The sequence below is a fragment of the Micromys minutus genome (assembly GCF_963924665.1).
Source record: "Micromys minutus genome assembly, chromosome: 2".
NCBI lineage: Eukaryota > Metazoa > Chordata > Mammalia > Rodentia > Muridae > Micromys > Micromys minutus.
In genome coordinates, this window is record NC_137971.1 from 51,823,949 (window position 1) to 51,843,760 (window position 19,812).

The 19,812-nt window shown below is 48.9% G+C and overlaps 2 protein-coding genes across 2 annotated transcripts; one reads left to right on the forward strand and one right to left on the reverse strand.

Annotated features, from left to right (window-relative positions):
* Positions 1-274: 274 nt before the first annotated feature.
* Positions 275-2,758, forward strand: SAC3D1 (SAC3 domain containing 1; the record flags this gene model as incomplete). The annotated part of the gene is given in 3 exon segments (XM_080913507.1): positions 275-292; positions 294-1,068; positions 2,159-2,758. Coding segments are annotated over 3 exon segments (1,290 nt in total). The 3' UTR covers positions 2,656-2,758.
* A 280-nt stretch (positions 2,759-3,038) lies between these two features.
* On the reverse strand, positions 3,039-14,789 carry NAALADL1 (N-acetylated alpha-linked acidic dipeptidase like 1; the record flags this gene model as incomplete). The annotated part of the gene is made up of 18 exons (XM_080913492.1): positions 3,039-3,232; positions 3,466-3,558; positions 3,658-3,745; positions 3,822-3,995; positions 4,078-4,159; positions 5,742-5,832; positions 5,922-6,013; positions 6,166-6,233; positions 6,316-6,379; positions 6,466-6,551; positions 8,949-9,068; positions 9,196-9,281; positions 9,742-9,846; positions 9,928-10,211; positions 13,686-13,808; positions 14,135-14,256; positions 14,336-14,508; positions 14,590-14,789. 18 exons carry the CDS (start codon positions 14,787-14,789, stop codon positions 3,046-3,048), a joined length of 2,238 nt encoding a protein of 745 aa, XP_080769618.1. The 3' UTR covers positions 3,039-3,045.
* Positions 14,790-19,812: the final 5,023 nt, after the last annotated feature.

A 19,812-nucleotide genomic window follows, 5' to 3' on the forward strand; every position in this document is an offset into this window, starting at 1 on the left:
GAGTTCAAAGTCAGCCTAGTCTATAAAGTGACTTCCAGACCATCCAGAGCTTCATAGTGAGATCTTGTCTTAAAACAAAACGCATAAAGAGAGTACCTCCAGGGAAACAATGAAGAATGACAGACACGCAGCAATAGTGTGTTAAAGAAATGTTAGACACATAACGCAAAGTAGGGACTACCTACTTTGAGAGCCCTAGGAACAAAAAGCTAAACCAACAAATCCCAGACCTGGGGAGGTGTGACCTCATTACTGGACTACAAACCGGTGCATCATGGGACGATTTAAGGGAGGAAAACCGAAGCCAGGCGCAGTGGATTATGGGAGGCGTTTCTAAAGGCCGCGGGAGTGGCAAGTCAGGAAAACCGGGTGAAGGGGCCTGGGCCAGTCAGACTGGAACCCAAACCTGTGCCTCGAGCCTACGGCAGGATGCAGTGCCACGCTTCCGCTGGCCCAGCGATGCTGAATGTGCGTCCTCTACCCGCAGTCCTGCCATGTCCGGCTGCAAACTGCCCCGGGGCCTGTGCCCAGACATGTGCCCCGCTGCCGAGCGCGCCCGACGCGAGCGCGAGCGCCGCCTGCACCGACTGGAAGTGGAGCCGGGCTGCGGTGGGAACGCTCCCCGGGCCGACCCGAGGCGCACAGTGAAGGAGTACAGCCGGCCGGCAGCGGGCAAATCCCGGCCCGCGCCAAGCCTGCTGCGGCCGCCCCCAGTGCTCTTGGCCACCGTGCGCTACCTGGCTGGTGAGGTGGCCGACCGCGCCGACGTGTCGTGCGCGGAGGTGGCGAATTTCGTGGCCGACCGCCTGCGCGCAGTGCGGCTGGATCTGTCGCTGCAGGGCGTAGGCGACGCAGAAGCGGCGGCGGTGCTTGAGCCTGCGCTGGCCACGCTGCTGGCTGTAGTGGCGCGGGTGAGGCCACAAGAGACGCGCGGAGCAGCGGACCCTGTGCTGCTTCAGACTCAGGTGCAGGAAAGCTTCGGTTCGCTGCGGCGCTGCTACGCGCGGGGCGAGGCCCCGCACCCCCGTCAGGCTGCCTTTCAGGGCCTCTTTCTGCTCTACAACTTGGGTGAGTCGGACCCCAAAGAGCCGAGTGCGGGGACCTGAGGAGCTTGGCGTCAGGGAGAAGCAATTCTAGCTAGCAGCACCGGCGAACTGTAGCTTGGGAGTATGATAACTTCCATCCCTCAGCAATAGCTTCTCCTTGAAAAAGTCAGTTTTCAAGAAAAAAAGAGTCCGGACGTTGGACCTCAGGCTTGTCATTTTCAACTTGGCAGTTTTCTGCATAGTAGATGTGGAAGGAGGTAGGATAGTACCGGGAAAGTTGACCTAAAAGGCGCTTTCCAAACTTTTAAGAAATACTCCATGGGCTGGCCCTTAAATATATCTGACAGGAGTTGCTAAAAGGTTCCCTTCTGTAGGTGGTTTATTTAATTATAATAAAGTACAGTGGGCGTGGTGACAGGCGCCTCGTATTGGAACACTTTGGCCTTAGAGGCAGGCAGATTCTTTGGTGATTTTATTTGTGGATACAGTATACTTGGATCATACACGCATACATTGACTCTTAAATTCTCTAATTTACAAAAGTGACCCAGGGTTCTAGTGGCCAAGATTTCCTGGAAAGGAAACTAGGGCAGAGTCTTCCTCAAAAAAAAAAAAAAAAAAAAAAAAAAAAAAGATCTTTACAGATAGAGGGAAGTGTAGCTTATCGAAGCCAGCACCCAAAAATCCTTTTGCTACTGGACAGCAGTGGAAACCTAAGTCAGAAATCTTAAGTGTGGGTCTAGTATAACTTGTGCTCTAGGCAGCCTCAGGCAGGCCTTTAAGTAATTTTGCCCTGTGTCACTATATATATGTAAAGCTGTGCACTCCTGCCTTGTAAGGATTTAGATGGAAGGAAGTCTGGTCTTGTGGCACCTCAAAAAGACTGGAAAAAGATCTGATGGCTGGATCTTTCTTGGAAGAGGAGGGAAGAAAGTGGGTTAACCTCTCTGAAGGAACATGACGAGTTGGCAGGTAGGCAGAACCAAAGCTATGGAAATGAACTTGCCTGGGGTTAGAGGTATACATAGTATGGGGCTGAAAGGAGTAGGATGTGAGGTATGCCTGATCCAGAAAGCATCAAGCGTCCTTGTTTCTGCTTCTTGCCGTCATAGGTTCTGTGGAAGCCCTGCGGGAGGTTCTACAGCTGCCTGCCGCCCTGCGTGCCTGCCCACCCCTTCGGACTGCCTTGGCTGTTGATGCTGCCTTCCGTGAAGACAACTATGCCCGACTGTTTCGCCTGCTTCGCACCTTGCCCTACCTACAGAGCTGCGCAGTGCAGGAACACATTGGCTATGCCCGTCGAAAAGCCCTGTCCCGCCTGTCCCGTGCCCTGAGCACTCCCAAAGGTCAGACCTTGCCTCTGGACTTCATAGTACAACTTTTGGCCCTCGATGGACTCCAGGAAGCACAGGACCTGTGCCGGAGCCATGGACTGACCTTGGATAAAGACAGAGTTGTATTCCTGAGGGGACAGTACTCTGAGAAAGGACTCGCACCCCCTGGTACTTGCCACATATTAGTGGGAAACAAGCTGCAGGGACACACCCTGGAGGAGGTGGTCATGGCAGAGGAAGATAAGGACATTCACAGCCCTGGGTCTCCAGCTTGAGAGGCTTTCGTGTCTCACAAGGCCTGGATCCGAGCCAGCACCTAGGGTTCTTTTGCAGATTCCCAGACAATAAAGGGAATTCATTATGATTTCCAAACAAGGACAGGAACTTATAGACTTCATTTATTTGAGGGTTAAGAGGTGAGATAGAGCAGGTAAAGAGGAAAGTAGGTTCAACAAGGGCCTAGTCTCTACTACTTGGGCTCCAAGTTTCACCCACTACCATGAGCAGGTATCTTCACTGCAGGGACCCCCAGCTCTTGCTTTAGAAGCTTGAGAGTGTTTCCTGATTGTACCTACTCCTGGCCTCAGAAAAGACTGGGACATACCCCAGAGAAACAGGTGTGAGAGGTACAAGATAAAGGAAAAAGCCCAAGGGACAGGCTAGGGTCAGAGGTTAGCCACGGGTTCCAGAGTGGCTGCTGCACCCTCCAGGGCCATTACTACAATGCTAAGCTGCCTCTGTACTTCAGCCCAAGCTTCAGATCCGGAGTTGGTTTCCTGGGCCCTAGCATAAGCATTGGCCAGGCCTGGGAATGTGGCAGCAGAGCCTGTGTTGGGTGCCCAGAGCACGTGGCTGAGGAGAAATGGCAAGCTGAAGGTCAGTGAGAGGTTACCTGGAACTCAGCATTGTCCATAAGCAAGCATAAAACTCCTGTCTAGTCTCTGAAAGCAAGAGCTTACAGCATTGTTGGGTGGGTCTCACTCCCCAGCCATCAGCGAAGGCGATTGTGCAGTGACACAGGGAAGCTCTTTGGGTGGGAGATCATTGCTCCATCCCTCCTCCCCAGAGCTTTGGCATAGGCTCACCTGTAGTATCGATTCTCTGGGAAAGCCCTTGGGTTCAGGAATGCCCGTTCCAAGAGCATTAGCTGGTCATTGATGATCCGTACCTGCAGAGGACTAGAGACATGTGTGTCACTCTGCAAGCCAGCATTTCAGCTGCTAGCTTGGTGCCTGCCAAGTGCCCCGCCCAGACACCTGCCCAGTGCTGCTACTCACTTAGGGCTGCTCTTCTGCAGTGTCAAGATGTGCTGGCCCAAGGCTGCAGCTGCTGTCGTAAACTTATTCACTGCGGTCACCAAGGGCCCTAGTTGGGGAACACCTGGCTTAGCCCTGCCTGGGAATACAGGGCTCCCCAAGACTCCATGTCAGGGTGTGCATACCCAGGCTGATGTTATGATTCTCTAACTGGGTGCCAAGGCCCTCTTGAGCAGCCTGCAGGAAACTCTGTAATGTCTCACTGTAGTCACTAACATTGAGGGGCAGGAAGAGGCTGTCACTGAGCCTGAGAAGCACACTCCCAGCAGTCCGGGCCACAGCTTGGTGGCTGCTGAAGCCTGTGAAGGGAATGCAAGGCCAGGGCTGCATCTCCAGCTCATCCTTTTGTCAGCCACAGAATGCCCCTGTCCCCTTCCTCACCAGGGTCCAGAAATTTCTCCACATAATCAAATGTGTCAAAAGCTGTGTGGTAGGTTGGGTAGATCCTGGCTGAAGTCTTGCTCTAGAGGAATAAGGAAGGGGGGGGGTAGGCTTGGGGTGGGAAATCTGGGTACCCACAGTGGGCCGCAGTGTGAGCTGTGCGGGCTTCAGAATTTCCACCTCCAGCTGAAGGTGGAACTGAAGGTCAGAGACTAACCTGCCTGGTATCACCCAAATAGAAAGGAGGACGAGTGTGGGCCTTTGGAGTCAGATATGGGAATCCCAGCTCTAACACCCAAGGACAGCACAGCCAGGGAGCAAAGGATTTAGAGCATCCACTCAGTACAGTCTGGATGTACTGTACCTCCCACTGCAATCCTCACAACATATGAATCTTTCTGTAACATTTCTTGATTAGTGCTGACACCCACACAAGTATCTCCACACTCAATTCTGCTTAGTCACTGTCAGCCTACAACTGCAGAAACATGCTCAGAGGCCTAGAAAAGCCAGCCTGCATTGCCCAGTGCTAATAGCTAGTTTGTCTGTTTTGCTTTTTTAAAGATTTTTTTTATTATGTATAAGTACATTGTAGCTGTCTTCAGACACACCAGAAGAGGGCATCAGATCTCATTACAGATGGTTGTGAGCCACCATGTGGTTGCTGGGATTTGAACTCAGGACCTCTGGAAGAGCAGTCAGTGCTCTTAATCATTGAGCCATATCTCCAGCCTGCTAATAGCTAGTTTTAATTGTCAACTTGATACAATCTAGAAACGTCTGGGACAAGTCTCAATAAGGAAGTGTCTAATCTGGGTGGCCTATGGGCATGTCTGTGGAAGTCGATCTTGATTACATTTATTGAGGTAGGAGACTGAAAGGACTCTGGCCAGCTTGAGCAGGCCTTACCTTTCTCCTCATTCCCTCCCTTCCTAAAAACGGAGATTACATTCCTAAAGCCAGCCACCAAGGTTTATCCCCTTATCTGGTCCATCCCTCCTCCTGAGATTGTCCAGCTATCAAAACATTGAAATCCAGCAATTAAAAACGCCCCTTTGACCTACCTAGTTAACATGCCCAATTAAAATTCAACACCTCATCCTAACATGGGGTTTCCCCTTTTATGTTTATAAACCACCATTTGCCTATGGGCCATGGCTGTCTCTATTCAGAGATAGTTGTTTGTCCTCCAGAATAAATACCCCTTCCCCTTCTCCCTCCTCTTCTAATTCCTGTCTTTGTCTCTTATTCCCTGCCCTCTGTCCCTCTGGAACAAATAAATAAATCTCTGCTGGAAACTTGGTCTGGGGGTCCTGAGCTGATGCTTCTTTCAAGGACCACACTGGGCAGCACCATTCCTAGGTCAGGGATGGAGACTGAGCATTAGTAACCAAGCATCCACTCATTACTTTCTGCTCTTCACTGTGAGTGTAATGCACTCAGTTCTCTGGAGCCCCTGCTCTAATAGACTAGGACTTGTGCTAAAATAAACCCTTCCTCCTCAAAGTTACTTTTATCAGGGTATTTTCTCACAGCAACAGGAAACAAAACTGAGACACAGTTGACAGGTGCTTAGTGAATGAACCAGATCCGGTCTGGACTAGATCTTCCCTGAGATCTGATGCAGCGGTGCTGGGAAGGGAGTGGCATGGAAGACTACTCACCCGGTCATAGGTGTAAGCAAGGTCCATGGAAGTGATGCCCAGGAAATGAATGAATGAGGCATAGTCGCTGCCTGCACCCAGTGTGCCCAGGCTAGACGGGGGAAGAAGACAGGGTCTGAAGGGTGCCAGGTGGACACGCTGGGCCTATGGGCCCCCTACCTGTCTGGCTTCTGGGCTCACCTGGGAATCAGTCCATATACTGGACTACTGCGGTTAGTATATCGGATCCAGTTGTCATAGATACTGAGGCCACTGGAACCTGGTGCATTGATCTGGTATAGAGAGGAAATTCTGAAGGCTCAGGAAACCCAGCTTCAACAACCAGATAGGTCTCCAGCAGACCCCACTCTCCAGATCAACAATGATCCATGGGCTCCAGTCCTGCCCACCCTATACTACATAGTCCCACCATATTCCTTTGTACCTCTTTGGTGGCAGAGAAGATCACGCTTTGTACAGGGGGTGTCCCTTGTGCCCGGAGGGTAGCATTGGCTGTGGAAGCAAGCAAGGAGGCCTGTTCAGACCTAGTCCCTCCCTTTCCCAGCCCACTCCCCGCTGGCTGAGCCTCCCATACAGAACACAGAGATGTCCACATTGATGTAGGCCACTGTGCGCTCCTGCAGCTTGCTGAGGAACTCCTGTACCAAGGGAGGGTAGTAACATTAGTCAATTGCTGCACCATCCAAGGACTCCTACTACCCACTCCTTTTTGAGGCTCACTTACTTCTGTGAATTCTGTAGAGCCGATAAGCCCGAACTCCTCTGCTCCCCAGCTGGCAAATATGATGGATCTGCGGGGTCGCCAGGTGCCTGGAGAGAAGAAGCCATGAGGAGTTGAAGGGCAGGGTCTTCTGACTCAGGGAGACTTAGAGAGTAGGCTGGGGACTTGGAAGGGAGGAGCTAGAAAAGACGTCAGACCACATCACCTGGCACCCTTCTGCCAGCCCTTCCAGGAGACAGTCCTCTTTCTAGCCTCCCACCTTCAATACACTGCATCCTGGGAATCCTTGGGTCAGCAGGTCTCTTTTGACCTGAATCCCCACCTCCTCTCTGGCCCATGGTAGACCTATTGTAAAGAAATATGATCCTCTACCCCCAGTCTCTAAACATCCCAGGAAACATTTGTTGATAAAACATTAGTAGTTGCTGAATAGTTTTATCCCAGATCAACTCTTACAACAGTATCCTAGTGTGTGTATAGGTTGTTAAGAGCACTGGCTGCTCTTCCAGAGGACCCAGGTTCTATTCCACACACCCACATGGAGGCTTCCAACCTCCAGTTCCAGGGGATGCAATGCTGTCTTTTGGCCTCCAACAGTACTGCATGCACACGGTGCACAATCATAAAAGCAAAGCACCCATACACATAAAAAAGAAATAAAGGAAAATGAAAGTGTCTTTCCACTTCACAGTTGAAGAAACGGAAGCACCAAGAAGTTAAATGCCTTGCCCAAGGTTATAGCCACTAGGCAGCACAGCCAGGTTCAAATCCAGACATATAAGTTCCAGAGGCATATGATTTATTTACCTATGGCCCCACCCTGCCTCCTACAGCATTCTGCAGCCTGGTTTCCATCTCCAGCCTACCTGCCCACAGTCCCCAGCCGCACCCCTGAGACTCTGATGCTTGCCCCTTCATCAGCTCGGTGCTCCCTGTTTTGTTGCACTTCGGGCTGCAGCTAGATCATCTGATAATTACTGTTAGGTTCTTACTTTGTTGCTTTCTAAAACAGGGCTGTGCTGTATAGTTCTGGTTGGCCCACAACTACCTATGTAACACAGAATGGTCTTGAACTCACCATTCTCCTGCCTCAGCCTCCCCAGTATTGATATCACAGACAGGCACTACCGTTCGGGAACTGATCTTTTGTGTCGGAGTCTAGCTTCAAATTCACTGTGTAGCTGGGGATGAACTTGGATTCTCTTGCTCCCTCTGCCAAGTTCTGGGACCAAACCCAGGGCCTCCTATATGCTGGACCTAACAACTTCACCAACTGACCTACAATCCCAGACCCTGTTTGTTCACTCATGTATTCACTCATTAGGACAGGGTCTCACTCTGTGGCCCTGGCTGGCCTTGAACTGCTTTCACTCCTCTCACCACAGCCTCACGAGGAACAAGCTTGAAGACATAATAACACACCTAACACTCACCATGTGGCTGAAGAAAATAAAACTTTAGATACAGCATGATTACATGTTTGTAGCTACAAGTCCTCACACTTTTTCTTGCCAGCAGTATATGAACTGATGGCAGTCAGGCCATCAGACTGGCAAATGCAACAAATGCCAGCATCTTGAAGATGCAGGGCAGTAGCAAAGGGACACAGCAAGACACGGGCGTCCTAGGTTGGACTGCCACGGTTCTGTGTGTGTGCTGGGGCATTGTGTCTACAGTCCACAGGTTAGGGGATTTTGTTGGTTTTCATTCTCATTTCTAGAGGCCCATACTCAATACTATTTATTAGTAATTCCTGACGATCTACATGGAAAATCCATTATTTAGATTCTGCCTATACGTAAAAGATTAAATTATAATAAATGCATAAGAAAAAGATTGGCTACGTCCAAGTAACCCCTTGTTTGTTTGTTTGTTTGAGATGAGGGCTCTATGACCTGACACTCACCCAAGTAGGCTAGACTGGCTGGCCACAGTCCTCCAGGGATCTGGCTGCTGCTCCCAGCTGACCACCTGCCCTCCTCTGCTGGTTTCAGCCAACTCTGTTTAACCTTCCATCATTACTAACAGCCCTGCAGTTCATCTCACAAGTGTCTTTTCCAACCTCCTTCCTGCACTCTCCTCTCATTGCCTTGACTGTCCCTGGAAGCTCAGCTTCCTCCCTAGCTATAGCCTTTGGCTCTGAGGGTCTAACACTTCTTCCCTTGAGGGCCTCCAGTGCTGGAATGTCTCAGGCTTGGCTTAAAAAAGCAAGACACCCTATGGGCAGAGCCTAGACAGATCATGTTCACAGCTCGTGGGGCCTGACTCTCCCAGGACACATAGGAGGCTCCTGGAGATGAATGCATATATCAATAATCTGTCATTGTGCTCTGAGACTCCCAAGGCCAGGGGCTGGCACCCAGGTACTAATGCCTCTAGGGCTCATGCCTGGCTCGTGAGCCCTGGAAATGAAGGAAGCAGAAGAAGTGGACAGGAAATGACTCTGGGGCTTTTAGGGGAGTGACCAGAGGAGAGCATGCCCTCACCCTTCTTTAGCAAGGTCCCCAGGACTCGAGAGATCTCCAAGAGGACAGCAGTGCCACTGCTGGGGTCCACCGCCCCGTGGACCCAGCTGTCCCGGTGGTTTCCGTAGATCACGTATCGATCTGAAGGAAAAACTAGAGTCAGGGGCAGAGAAGGGACAGTAGAGGGTGGGCAGGCCAAGGTGGGCTGCAAGCAGGGCAGGACCCAGGAGGACTTGAGGAGTGGCGGGATTGGTACAAAGTGGCTCACCAGGCTCCACAGCCCCTTGGATGATGCCCAGGACATTGGAGGAGTTTCTCAGCTCTAGCCTGTTGTAGACACTCACTTTCACCTCACTAGGGGTGGGATGAAGGATATGATTAGAATTTAAGCCCTTTCCTGTCCTATCAGATTCAGAAGTGAGGCAAGAGAGAAAAAGGTGACACCACCAGTCACTTGCCCAATAGGACCAAGAAAGGCAGTAAGCAAAACTGCTCTCTTTGGGTTGGAAGCCTCCTTAGCTTGGGAAGAGGGATGCTCAGATGGGGAAGCTGACAGTGGCCAGGAGTGCACTGCCCAGGTCCTGGAGCATGTTCAAAGGAAGGACTAACTGAATTGATAAGTGGGGGGCAGAGTGGGGGACACGAAGACCCCATGGGGTCTGGTAGGTCACTTCCTTTCAGTGAGCTTCCCCCAAAGACTAAGCCATTTTGGAAAAGGTGGGAGACCACCTGGAGTATTAAGGGAAGTATCAAGTGGGTATAAAGGGAAGAAAGGAACTGAGGAAAGGAAGGGAAGAGAGACTCCCTGCCTCACCTGTCTTCTGGGAAGCTTCCATTCGGCTTGAAGCCTGGTCCCAGCTTGTAGTCACAACCCAGTGCTCCCTGCCAGGTGTCAGGGGCGGAGGGTCCATTGAGGTTACTGGGGAGGAGAGAGTGTCTGTGAGGATAAGTTTGACATCTGCAGGTGTCTAGGATCAGGTCAGACTGGGCCCAGGCTCACCAGAGCAGGTCTCTCGCATCCTCATAGCCGATAGGCTGGGTGGGAATTGGGGGAAATCCCGAGATGTTGTGAAGATCCAGACGGAAAGATGTGGGGTGGGCTGGAAGGTAGGGAGTCAAAGGGTCCCCAAAATACTCATAGTAGGAGCCTCGCTCCACACCAGAAGGAGGCAGCCTCCAGGAGCTGGGGAAGGTTTCGTTAGGTGAGCTCTTCCCGTCATTGATATCACCAGGGTCCGTGTACACGAGCACTCCCACAACGCCGTGTCTGGCAGCATTGATGGCCTGCAGAAGGCAGAACAAGCTATATGTAAGTGCCAGATGGGGACATGCCCTATGCCTCCTCCTCTTCCTCTCTTCTTTTCTACCTGGAAATCAGAATCACTGTCTTCCCATGTTGGCTCAAAACATTTATGGTAAAACTACATGGGCCACTAGGGGTCTGGATTAAAAAAAAAAAAAAAAAAAAAAAAAAGTAGGTGTCTGGTGGTGGAATACTATGCAGGTATATAAAAGAGTGAGATGTAAGTCACTTGTGGTGGCTAAAACCTGCAATCCCAACACTCAGGAAGCAGAAGCAAAAGGATTGTGCAGTTGAGGCTAGCCAGGATTACAGAGGGAGACTCAGTCTCAAACAGAAAAAAGACACACCCTTCATAGCAGCTTTAGTCTCTACATTCAAAAGTCAAACAGCCAAAATATCCATCAGTGTACAAATGAATAAATAAGAGGTGGTTTATGTATTTGGAGACCGGGCTTTATGTAATCCAGCTGGCCATAAACTCTCTAAGTATCCAAAAATGACCTTGAACTTCTGATCCTGAACTTCTGATCCTCCTGCCTCCACCTCCCCAGTGCTGAGATTACAGGCATGTACTACAACATCCTGTTTTATGGGCTGCTGGGAATAGAATTTAGCGCCTGGGTTGGAGAGATGGCTCGATGGTTAAGAGAACTGACTGTTCTTCTAGAGGTCCTGAGTTCAATTCCCAGCAACCACATAGTGGCTCACAACCATCTGTAATGAGATCTGATGCCCTCTTCTGGTGTGTCTGAAGACAGCTACAGTGTACTTATAATAAATGCATAAATATTTTTTTTAAATAATTTAGGGTCTTGTATATGCCAAGAAACCACTCCACCGACTGAGCACATCCCCAATCCAGCAATGGAATGCTAGTTTTCCTTGAAAAGGAATAAGGTCCTCAAACAACCTCAAGAAACCTTAAAATGTTAAGCTAGAAAAAGTAAGTTAAATACAAAAAAAAATACATATTGCTGGTACAGTTTGCATAATTCGTATCTCAGTACTCAGGGGGCAGAGGCAGACAGATCTCTATGAATTAGGGGAGAGCCTGGTCTACACAGAAAGTTTCAGTATAGTCAGTGCTGTATAGAGAGACTCTGTCTTAACAAACAAACAACAACAGAAACCCCACCAACAATCAAAAACATGAATGTTGTAACTTGTAACTCCATCTCAAAGGCATCAGGCACCCTATTCTGGTCACTAAAGGCATCCCCACAACATAAACATGCACAGAGAGACACATAGACAGACATGCACACAAAAACAAATGTCTGAAGTCCTTTTTCATCGGTGGGCCTGGAGAGATGGCTCTGTGCCTAAGAGCACTGGTTGCTCTTGCAGAGGTCCTGGGTGCAGTTTTTAGCACCCACACAGTAGCTCATTAACACCTACAACTGATAACAGCCCTCTCAGGTTTATGTGGGCACTACATTTACATGCTCATACACCTCAATTAAAAGTACAAAAAAAAATCAGAGTTGAGGTTATCAGAGGCCTGTGGTACAAATTGAAGAGAAATTGTAAAATGGAATTTCAGTTTCAATTATAAAAAAGAAAAAAAAAAAAAAAAAACAGGTGTGTTAGCCCACACCGTTAATCCCAGCACTCAGATCTCTGTAAATTCAAGGCCAGCCTGATCTACAAATAAGAGTTCTAGGACAGCTAGGGCAATTACACAGGAAAGCCCTGTCTCAAAATACAAGGTGGGGGTGAAGTGGGGGGAAGGGAATTTCCATTACAAGATTTATTTTATTATTTTTTAAATATTTATTTATTTATTATATTTAAGTACACTGTAGCTGTCTTAAGACACACCAGGGGAACTGGAGAGATGGCTCAGAGGTTGAGAGCACTGACTGCTTTTCCACAGGCCCTGAGTTCAATTCCCAGCAACCATCTGTAATGGAATCTGATGCCCTCTTCTTGTGCATCTGAAGATAGCTCATATTCATAAATAAATCTTTTAAAAAATTTAAGAAAAACTAAAAAAAGACATGCCAGCCCTATTTTATTTTTTTTTAACTTGTTTGTGTCTATGTGTCTGTCTGTATGTTGGCACATGTATCAGTGCCTGAGGAGGCCAGAGGTGCCAGATACTTTTGGCACTAAAGTTTTGGGTGGTTTCGAGCCCCCTGATGTGGGATCTGGAGCAGAACACAGGCCCTCAGCAAGAGCAGAATGTACTTTTAACAGCTGAGTTATCTCTACAGCCCCCAGGAATGTTGGCTTTAAACAATGCTAAGGTACTGAACATGGGCAGTCATGATGGTGCACATTGCCAATGTTCTTAATGCATTATAGACTTTAAAAAACCAGGCCTAGAAGCTCACAACTGTAATACTAGCACTCAGAAGGATGAGGCAGGGGATCACCTTAGTTTATGGGCTAACCAAGGATAGCCTAAATTAACGATACTCTGTCTATCTCTCTCTCTTGTGTGTGTTCTGTGCATGTGCATACAAGTGTCTGTCTTGATTTGGTTTTTCTCTGTGTGGCCTTGGTTGTCCTAGAACTCACAGAGATCCACCTGCCTCTGCCTTCCAAGTGCTGGGATCAAAGGCCACCACTGCCAGGTTAGAAATGCCAGGTCTTAGCTGGTTGTCAGCCTGCTGCTTTCACAGATCACCAAGTCTGAGTAAAACACAACTTAAAGATTTGTTCCCTGGGTTGGTAAGGTGGCACAGCAGGTACAATGTGCTTGTCACCAAGCCTGACGACCTGACCCTAGATCACAAATGGAGGAAGGAGAGAACTGACTGCTCAAAGTTGTCCTGTTTCCACACACAAGGAACATTCTTCCCCTCAAAAATTAACTAATTAATTAAATGAATAAATAAATAAAATAAAATGAATAAGTAAGTGTTTTTTAAAAAGGTTTAAGAAGAACTTTTAAAATGTTTTAAAATTTTCACCAGTGGTGGGGAGGTACCCAGCACTCAGGAGGCAGAGACAGGCAGACTTCTCTGAGTCTGGTCTACAGAGTCCCAGGACAGCCAGGGACACACAGAGAAACCCTGTCTTGAAGAAAACAACAACAACAAAAACCCAAAAGCAAAATACCAAAACCAAAAAAAAAAAAAAAAAAATCTAAAAAACTCCAATCATGGTGGTGCATGCCTTTAATCCCAGTGCTCTAGAGACAGAGGCAGGCAGATCTCTGTGAGTCTGGTCTACAGAGTCCCAGGACGGCAAGGGCTATAGAGAGTCACCTTGTCTTAAAAGAAAGAAAGAAAAAAAAAAGGGGGGGGGGGACAAAACCCAGAACTCAAGAGCTTCAAGTCTTGCCTCTCCTGCTGGCCCTTGTGGCACCAGGCACCATGAGCACAGGTGTTTAGTGACACTAATGCTCTGCCTCTTTCAATCCCAACTGCTTCCTCTCTGTCTTCCTCCTGTCCTCCAGTTCATTACTGGTCCCTCACCCAGATCCCTGCATGATGAATGCTACTCACCTTGGCCCCACGTCCCACGCCCCCGTATCGAGTCAGGGCGATGGTGCCTTTCAGGTTGATGCCCTGAGCCTCTAACTCCTTGAAGTCTTCTTCCGAGCCTCGGTTGGCATAGACAAGGAGACCCTGATACCGAAAGGAGAGATCTGTAGCCAGGTTTGTCCAAAGGGCAGGTACAAAGGTAGAGTAGCAGCAACAAGAATTTGGTTCTGTCTCCCCACCTTACCCAGAGCTGTAGAGACCTCAAAGATGGTTACCTTCTTCTCTGTCTAGTGTCCTACACAAGGCTTTGGGCAGGGACTATGACTGACGGAGGATAGGAATAACAACATGGTAAGATCAGTGGAGCGCGTTTGAGGCTCTACTTGAGGAACTTCTCAGATGTGTCTGCTTCCAAGTGAAGAGGACTAGAACCAAGGAGAGCTGTAATATAATGGGGGTTCCCAGCTCACCTTTGGGGTCCCAGGGGGAGCGTAGGCAGCATAAGGTTGCAACACATTGGTTCCTGCCTGCTCCCCAGTCAGATTCTTCTCGAAGGGTTGGAAGGAGTGGAAGACCGTTCCATTGGGGCCCACTGAGTAGAGTAAGACCGAGTCAGCACTGCGCCCAGCAGCAGCCCTCACCACCCCCGACATTCCTGGACTTGACCTCACCGACTTTCACACTGTTAGGCTGCTCTGTGCTGGGGAAGGAGAGCAGGACCTTATACTCATAGGTCTTGGCTGAGTCCAGCCCAGTCGCTGTGTCCTTCCAGCGCCCCAGCAGCAGCTGCACCAGGGCCTCATCACGGGGACTGGTGGCCACATGTGGTTCCTTGGAGAGTTCTCTGCAGGGTGGGCAGGGGAGAGGTATCAGGGGAAGCCTCTGGCTAACCGGAGTTTCTCTGAGCAGACCTACTTCTTCTCACCGAAGGTTCTCTCGGATCCTACTGGCATCCAGCTGTCCCATTACGGAGTCAAGGATGGCCAGGTCCAGGTCCTGGGAGTCTGAAGTACTAGAGGCCAGAGGATCCGTTGCTTTGGGGATAGCAAAATGCCCCAGGATGATCCCCAGTCCCAAGAGGGCGGCAGCGCCGATGCCCACTCCTAGTATTTTTGCCCAGTGCATCCTGTGGTTAATAGCCCTGCAGTCCTGGCTGGGCTTCCTTATTTATGAGGTGTCTGGCTGGTTAACCATTACTTATGGGTGGTGATGTTCTTTTGCCCCTATAGGTGAATAGCCAGGAGACATCCTGCAGGACCATCAGGGAGTTGACACCTGGACCACATTTTGCCCTTCTCTGAAGGAACCAGGACAATGCAGAAACACACTGTCAGCAAAGGGAATGGTCCTTTTTCTGGGACCCCTGTAAAACTGATACCATATCAGGCCTGGGAATCAGGATCCTGAGCGCATACAGGGCCCTGCCCCACTGTGAGCATGGTTACCCACTATGTCCTCACTGGGGTTGCTCAGTCCCTGACTCTGGTATCTTGCTAGCTTGAGCCATTTTTTTTTTTTTTTTTTTTTTTTAGTTCAAATGATGTCATTTTGTTAAACATGCTGTGTGATGTTAGACAGTTCATTAGCTTCTCTGAGCCCTTTTTTTTTTTTTTTTTGCTAGAAAATAGTGGTGATAAAGACCTTCTTTACAAAGCCATGTTGTTGTTTTCATGATGCAAGATGCCCTTGTAGCGATGTTTAGCTCAGTGTCAGAGCACAGCACAGAGGGAAAGCCCGGCAGGATTGTCTGTTTCTGTCCCTCAGACATTCCACTTTGTGGGAGGAGATGGGACTCTTAAAGGGGGGCCTGTTGTACAAACTAAATCAGGAAACCCTCATCACCCAGGTAAAGCAAGGTTCACCATCCCCAGACGTGGAATTTACCCATCATTCTTTTCTTTCTTTCTTTCTTTTTTTTTTTTTTCAAGGATAAAATATCAGTCTGTACTCCTGGCTGGCCTACAACTCTGTAGATCAGGCTAGTAACAAACTCACAGACATTTGCCACGCTCTCCCCTCTGTTGGGATTAGAGGCTGTTCCACTATACTCTGCCCTTATTTATCTCATCTGTCCCTCTCACCATCCTCCTCCACTTCCCCCGCCACCGTCCTCTCATCAGTCACCTCCCCCATTCTTCCACTTACCCACATAATCCCACCGACCCCCCACCCACTCGCTTACACTCCCTCCTATGCTCTTACCCCCACTTACTCATACACTCCCTCCTATGCTCTTACCCCCACTAACTCAGCTCTGGGCTGACTCCATGGCAGGCCCTGGGGAAGCAAAGTCCAGCCGGAGAGATACACAGGCTGATTATCAGGGCCCAGGTGACCAGGTGATGGCCTTGAGTCTTATCAGAAGATTGGCACAAACTTCCTTAAAGAGGAACTAGGGGACAGTTGCTAAGGTTAGCTGATAAGCTGAGCAACCAAGGTCCCAATGACACCCAGGCCATAGCCATACCCTGAATATTTGAAGCCACATAGACAAGAATGGGTATGCAGTTTTGCTTGAGTCTGGCTTGTGCCTCAGAGCACGGTGAACCACATCTGTATGTGCAACATTGGAGAAATCAGCTCACACCAGGCATGGTGGTGTCTACAATCATAGCCCTCTAGATGTGGAAGCAGGAGGATTGGAAGTTCAGGACCAGCCTAGGAAATAGTGAGTTTGAGGCCAGGCCCATGAGACCCTGCCAAAACCTAGAAGTGTGGGGAAGAAGGCTCAGTTAGCAGAGCGCTTCTGTGCAAGCATGAGGACCATCCCCCTGCCTCTGTACAAGCCTGGGTACGGTGGCTTCAGTCCACAACCCCAACACCAGGGTTGGGAAAGTGGAGAGAGAATCGTCAAGGTTTGCTGGCCAGCCAGTATCGCTAAATCAGGGAGTTCCAGGTTCAGTGAAAGACTCTATCTCAAAAACTAAGATGGAGGGATTGAAGGGATGACTCAGTTTGTACCCAGGTTCAGAACCAAAATGGTGGCTCTCAACCAGTTACACCTATCTTCGGTTCCAGAGGATCTGATTCTCTCTTCTGACTTCTGCACACACCCCACAGCCCACAGCTCACAGACACTCATGCAGACAAAATACACATACACAGAAATAAATCTTAAAAGTGAAGGATAAAGAAAGATACTGACCTCTGATCTACACAGACACATGCACACATGTACACATACATGCCAACACTCACTGATGCATATACAATACTCTATAAACAAGCAAATCAGCTCTAGCTGTTGGAATCACTTGGTGTCCACACTTGCGTAGACACTGAGCTACCCTAGCTGGACAGGCACTGAACATTCTAGACTGTGAACATTAGTAGAAATCAGTGCAGGGAGCTAGAGCATGTGAGCTCCCTCCATCCCTCCCTCTCTGTGGCAGGAGAGCCACTGCGCTCCTCTTCCTTCCTGACCCAGCCTGTGACCCTTCAACCTCTTGGATTCTGGCACCAACAGTGAGAAAAACACATGCTGGTTACACTGTGTCTGTGCAGTGGTATCACATGACCCTGGGGGCCTCAGGCACAATCGGAAAACCATCCTACGCTTCATCAAGTCCTAAAACAAGCCCTTCCACCACACTGCCCTAGCTGGGCCCACAAATAACAGTCTTAGGCCCTCTTCTCTCTGCTTTTAAAATACTAGTCATTTGGGTTAGGCAGTGGTGGTGCACATCCTTGATCTCAGCACTCAGGAGGCAGAGGCAGGTGAATCTCTGTGTGAGTTGGAGGCCAGCCTAATCTACAGAATCAGTTCAAGGACAGGTAGAGTTACACAGGAGAAACCCTGTCTCAAAAACCGACCAACTGGGCTGGAGAGATGGCTCAGTGTTAAGAGCACTGACTGCTCTTCCAGAGGTCCTGAGTTCAATTCTCAGCATCCACATGGTGGCTCATAGCCATCTGTAATGGAACCAATGCCCTCTTCTGGTGTGTCTGAAGAAACTTGGCAGGCATCCTCCAGGGACAGAAGTAAGCTCGAGGTGGGAATCTGACTTTGGCCTAGGACTCAGGAAATAGGCTCAGATTAAGAACATTTATATTTGAATTAATGCAAAGCTCAGAGCTGGCTCAGGTGAGGTGTGTGTGGCAGTCCTTTTGTCTTGGTCATCCTGACTAGCCCCTAGAAAGGTGTTTACAGAAATTTTGTTTACTGTCTTGCTTGTTCCTTGACCCAGAACTGATCTTTTTGCATGTGCTTAAAGTGGTTTAAAAGTAGACTGGAAAAATAAACCCACTTCCGCCTCAGAACCAGCTGGGGTCATTCTACAGTGTTGTCTAATTGTCTTTTTTCTTTTTAATCATTGCTCCTGCCCCGGAAAACCTGTTGACTGACTGAACTGGCTTATTCATACTCATGTATATATAAAATAAATAAACCTTTAAAAAACAACAAAAAAACCCAACCAATCAAAAACCAAATCAAAACAAATCTTCCCCCTCCCCCCACCAAAACCCCACTTATTTACTTATTTAGATGTATGTGTTCATATGAGAGCAAGCATATGGAAGTCAGAGTCAGGGGACAACCTTTGGTGGTCGGTTTATTCCTTCCTTTTGAGAATCAATCCCAGGCCACCAGGCCTGGCAAACATTCCATCACTCACTAAGCTATGCTGCCAGCTCCCTCTCCTCTCTTAAGCCCACAGCCTTCTCCCTGCCCAGCCCTCAGCTGACCACTGCTTCCCGGGTCACTGCTCTGATGCTCAGTCTCCTAGCCATGGCCCATCCCCTTGTCCTGCCCTTTCGGTATTGCAGAGCAAGCAGTCCATGACCCCATCTGAGGTCAGCCTCCACCCTGGGAGCCATCTAAATAACTCAAGGGTGTGACTCAGTAAGTCCTACTCCCTTCTACTTCTGTGCACAGGCACCCACACATATATGTGTGACACATGATATGCAAACACATATACACATCCTGCACACACACACACATACACACACACAAAACCAACACCAACACCACCAACAACTCCCCCCCTCAAAAAAAAAAAACCCAAACTTGTTTCTCCTGGGCCTTTCAAGCCAGGTGGAGGGCAGATAACCATAATTCACTAGGATACATCCCAGCGAACCCTCTGACCCAACAGAAGCCTCTGAGGTATGCACTATCACCAACTGTGCTACAGACTGTCCAGTCACGGTCCCATAGCTGCAGAAGCCTCAGCTGTGGTTAGAACAGCGGTGATGAGGCTGCAGCTCCATGCTCACTCAGCAGATGTCCAGCTGCAGGAAGGGTTGTCACTCAGCCCAGTGTCTGGGGGACAGAGGCATCTGGAGGACAGTACATAGTGTGTTAGCACATGCAAAACCTTCTTTTGACTATCAAATCTGGGGCGGCTGTGTGTGAACTGAGAGGCTTTGTAAAACCATCACAGCTTCCCCGTGGAACTTGGGTTTGAATGAGACTTTTAGGCTGGTACTGCCAGGCAGTGTCAACAGGACTGGCTGTAGGGGCTCTCCAATTCACTTGTAACTGAGCAGCCAAGCAGTCTTGGTAGTACCTAAGAGCCCACATTACTGGGTTAGGCCAGAGGCCATTCAAAGGAAACAAGGCAGTCAGGTTATAATGATGTCTGCTCTGGAGGGAAGTCCTTAAGGTGAGGTGTTCTTCCCCTGGAATCCCTCCACATTTCCAGAGTTTTCCTTAGTCTGTATTCACTCTGCTTTGAAAGAGAGAAAACAGGATACAGACCATTTCAGTTTAGTCTGTTCCTAAGTTCCATCTTGTCTCTTACTAGGCAAGGAAAGTAACTTACTTGCAATATAAGGCATTTGATGGTGAGTTTCTGGAGTTTGGGTTCCCACCCAATGTGAAACAGATAATCAAATAACAACAGCATAGAAAAGATGTCCTGGTCAGAGAGAGGTTTGCTTACAGAAAAGTGGGGTGGAACAATCTTTAGTTGCTGACCATAAAATCCTGAGAAGAGGGTGTTTTGTGGACTCCCCCGATTAAGCTTACAAGAGAGCTTAAAATCATCACTGGAGACAACATATTTCTTTTACATAAAAAATTGGTTGCAGGCCAGAGAGATAGTTCAGCTTGTTGCAAGCCTTGGGACCTAAGTTTGATTCCTGGAGCCCACATAAAGGTGAACAGAGAGAATTCACCACAGGGCTGTCCTCTGACCTCCAC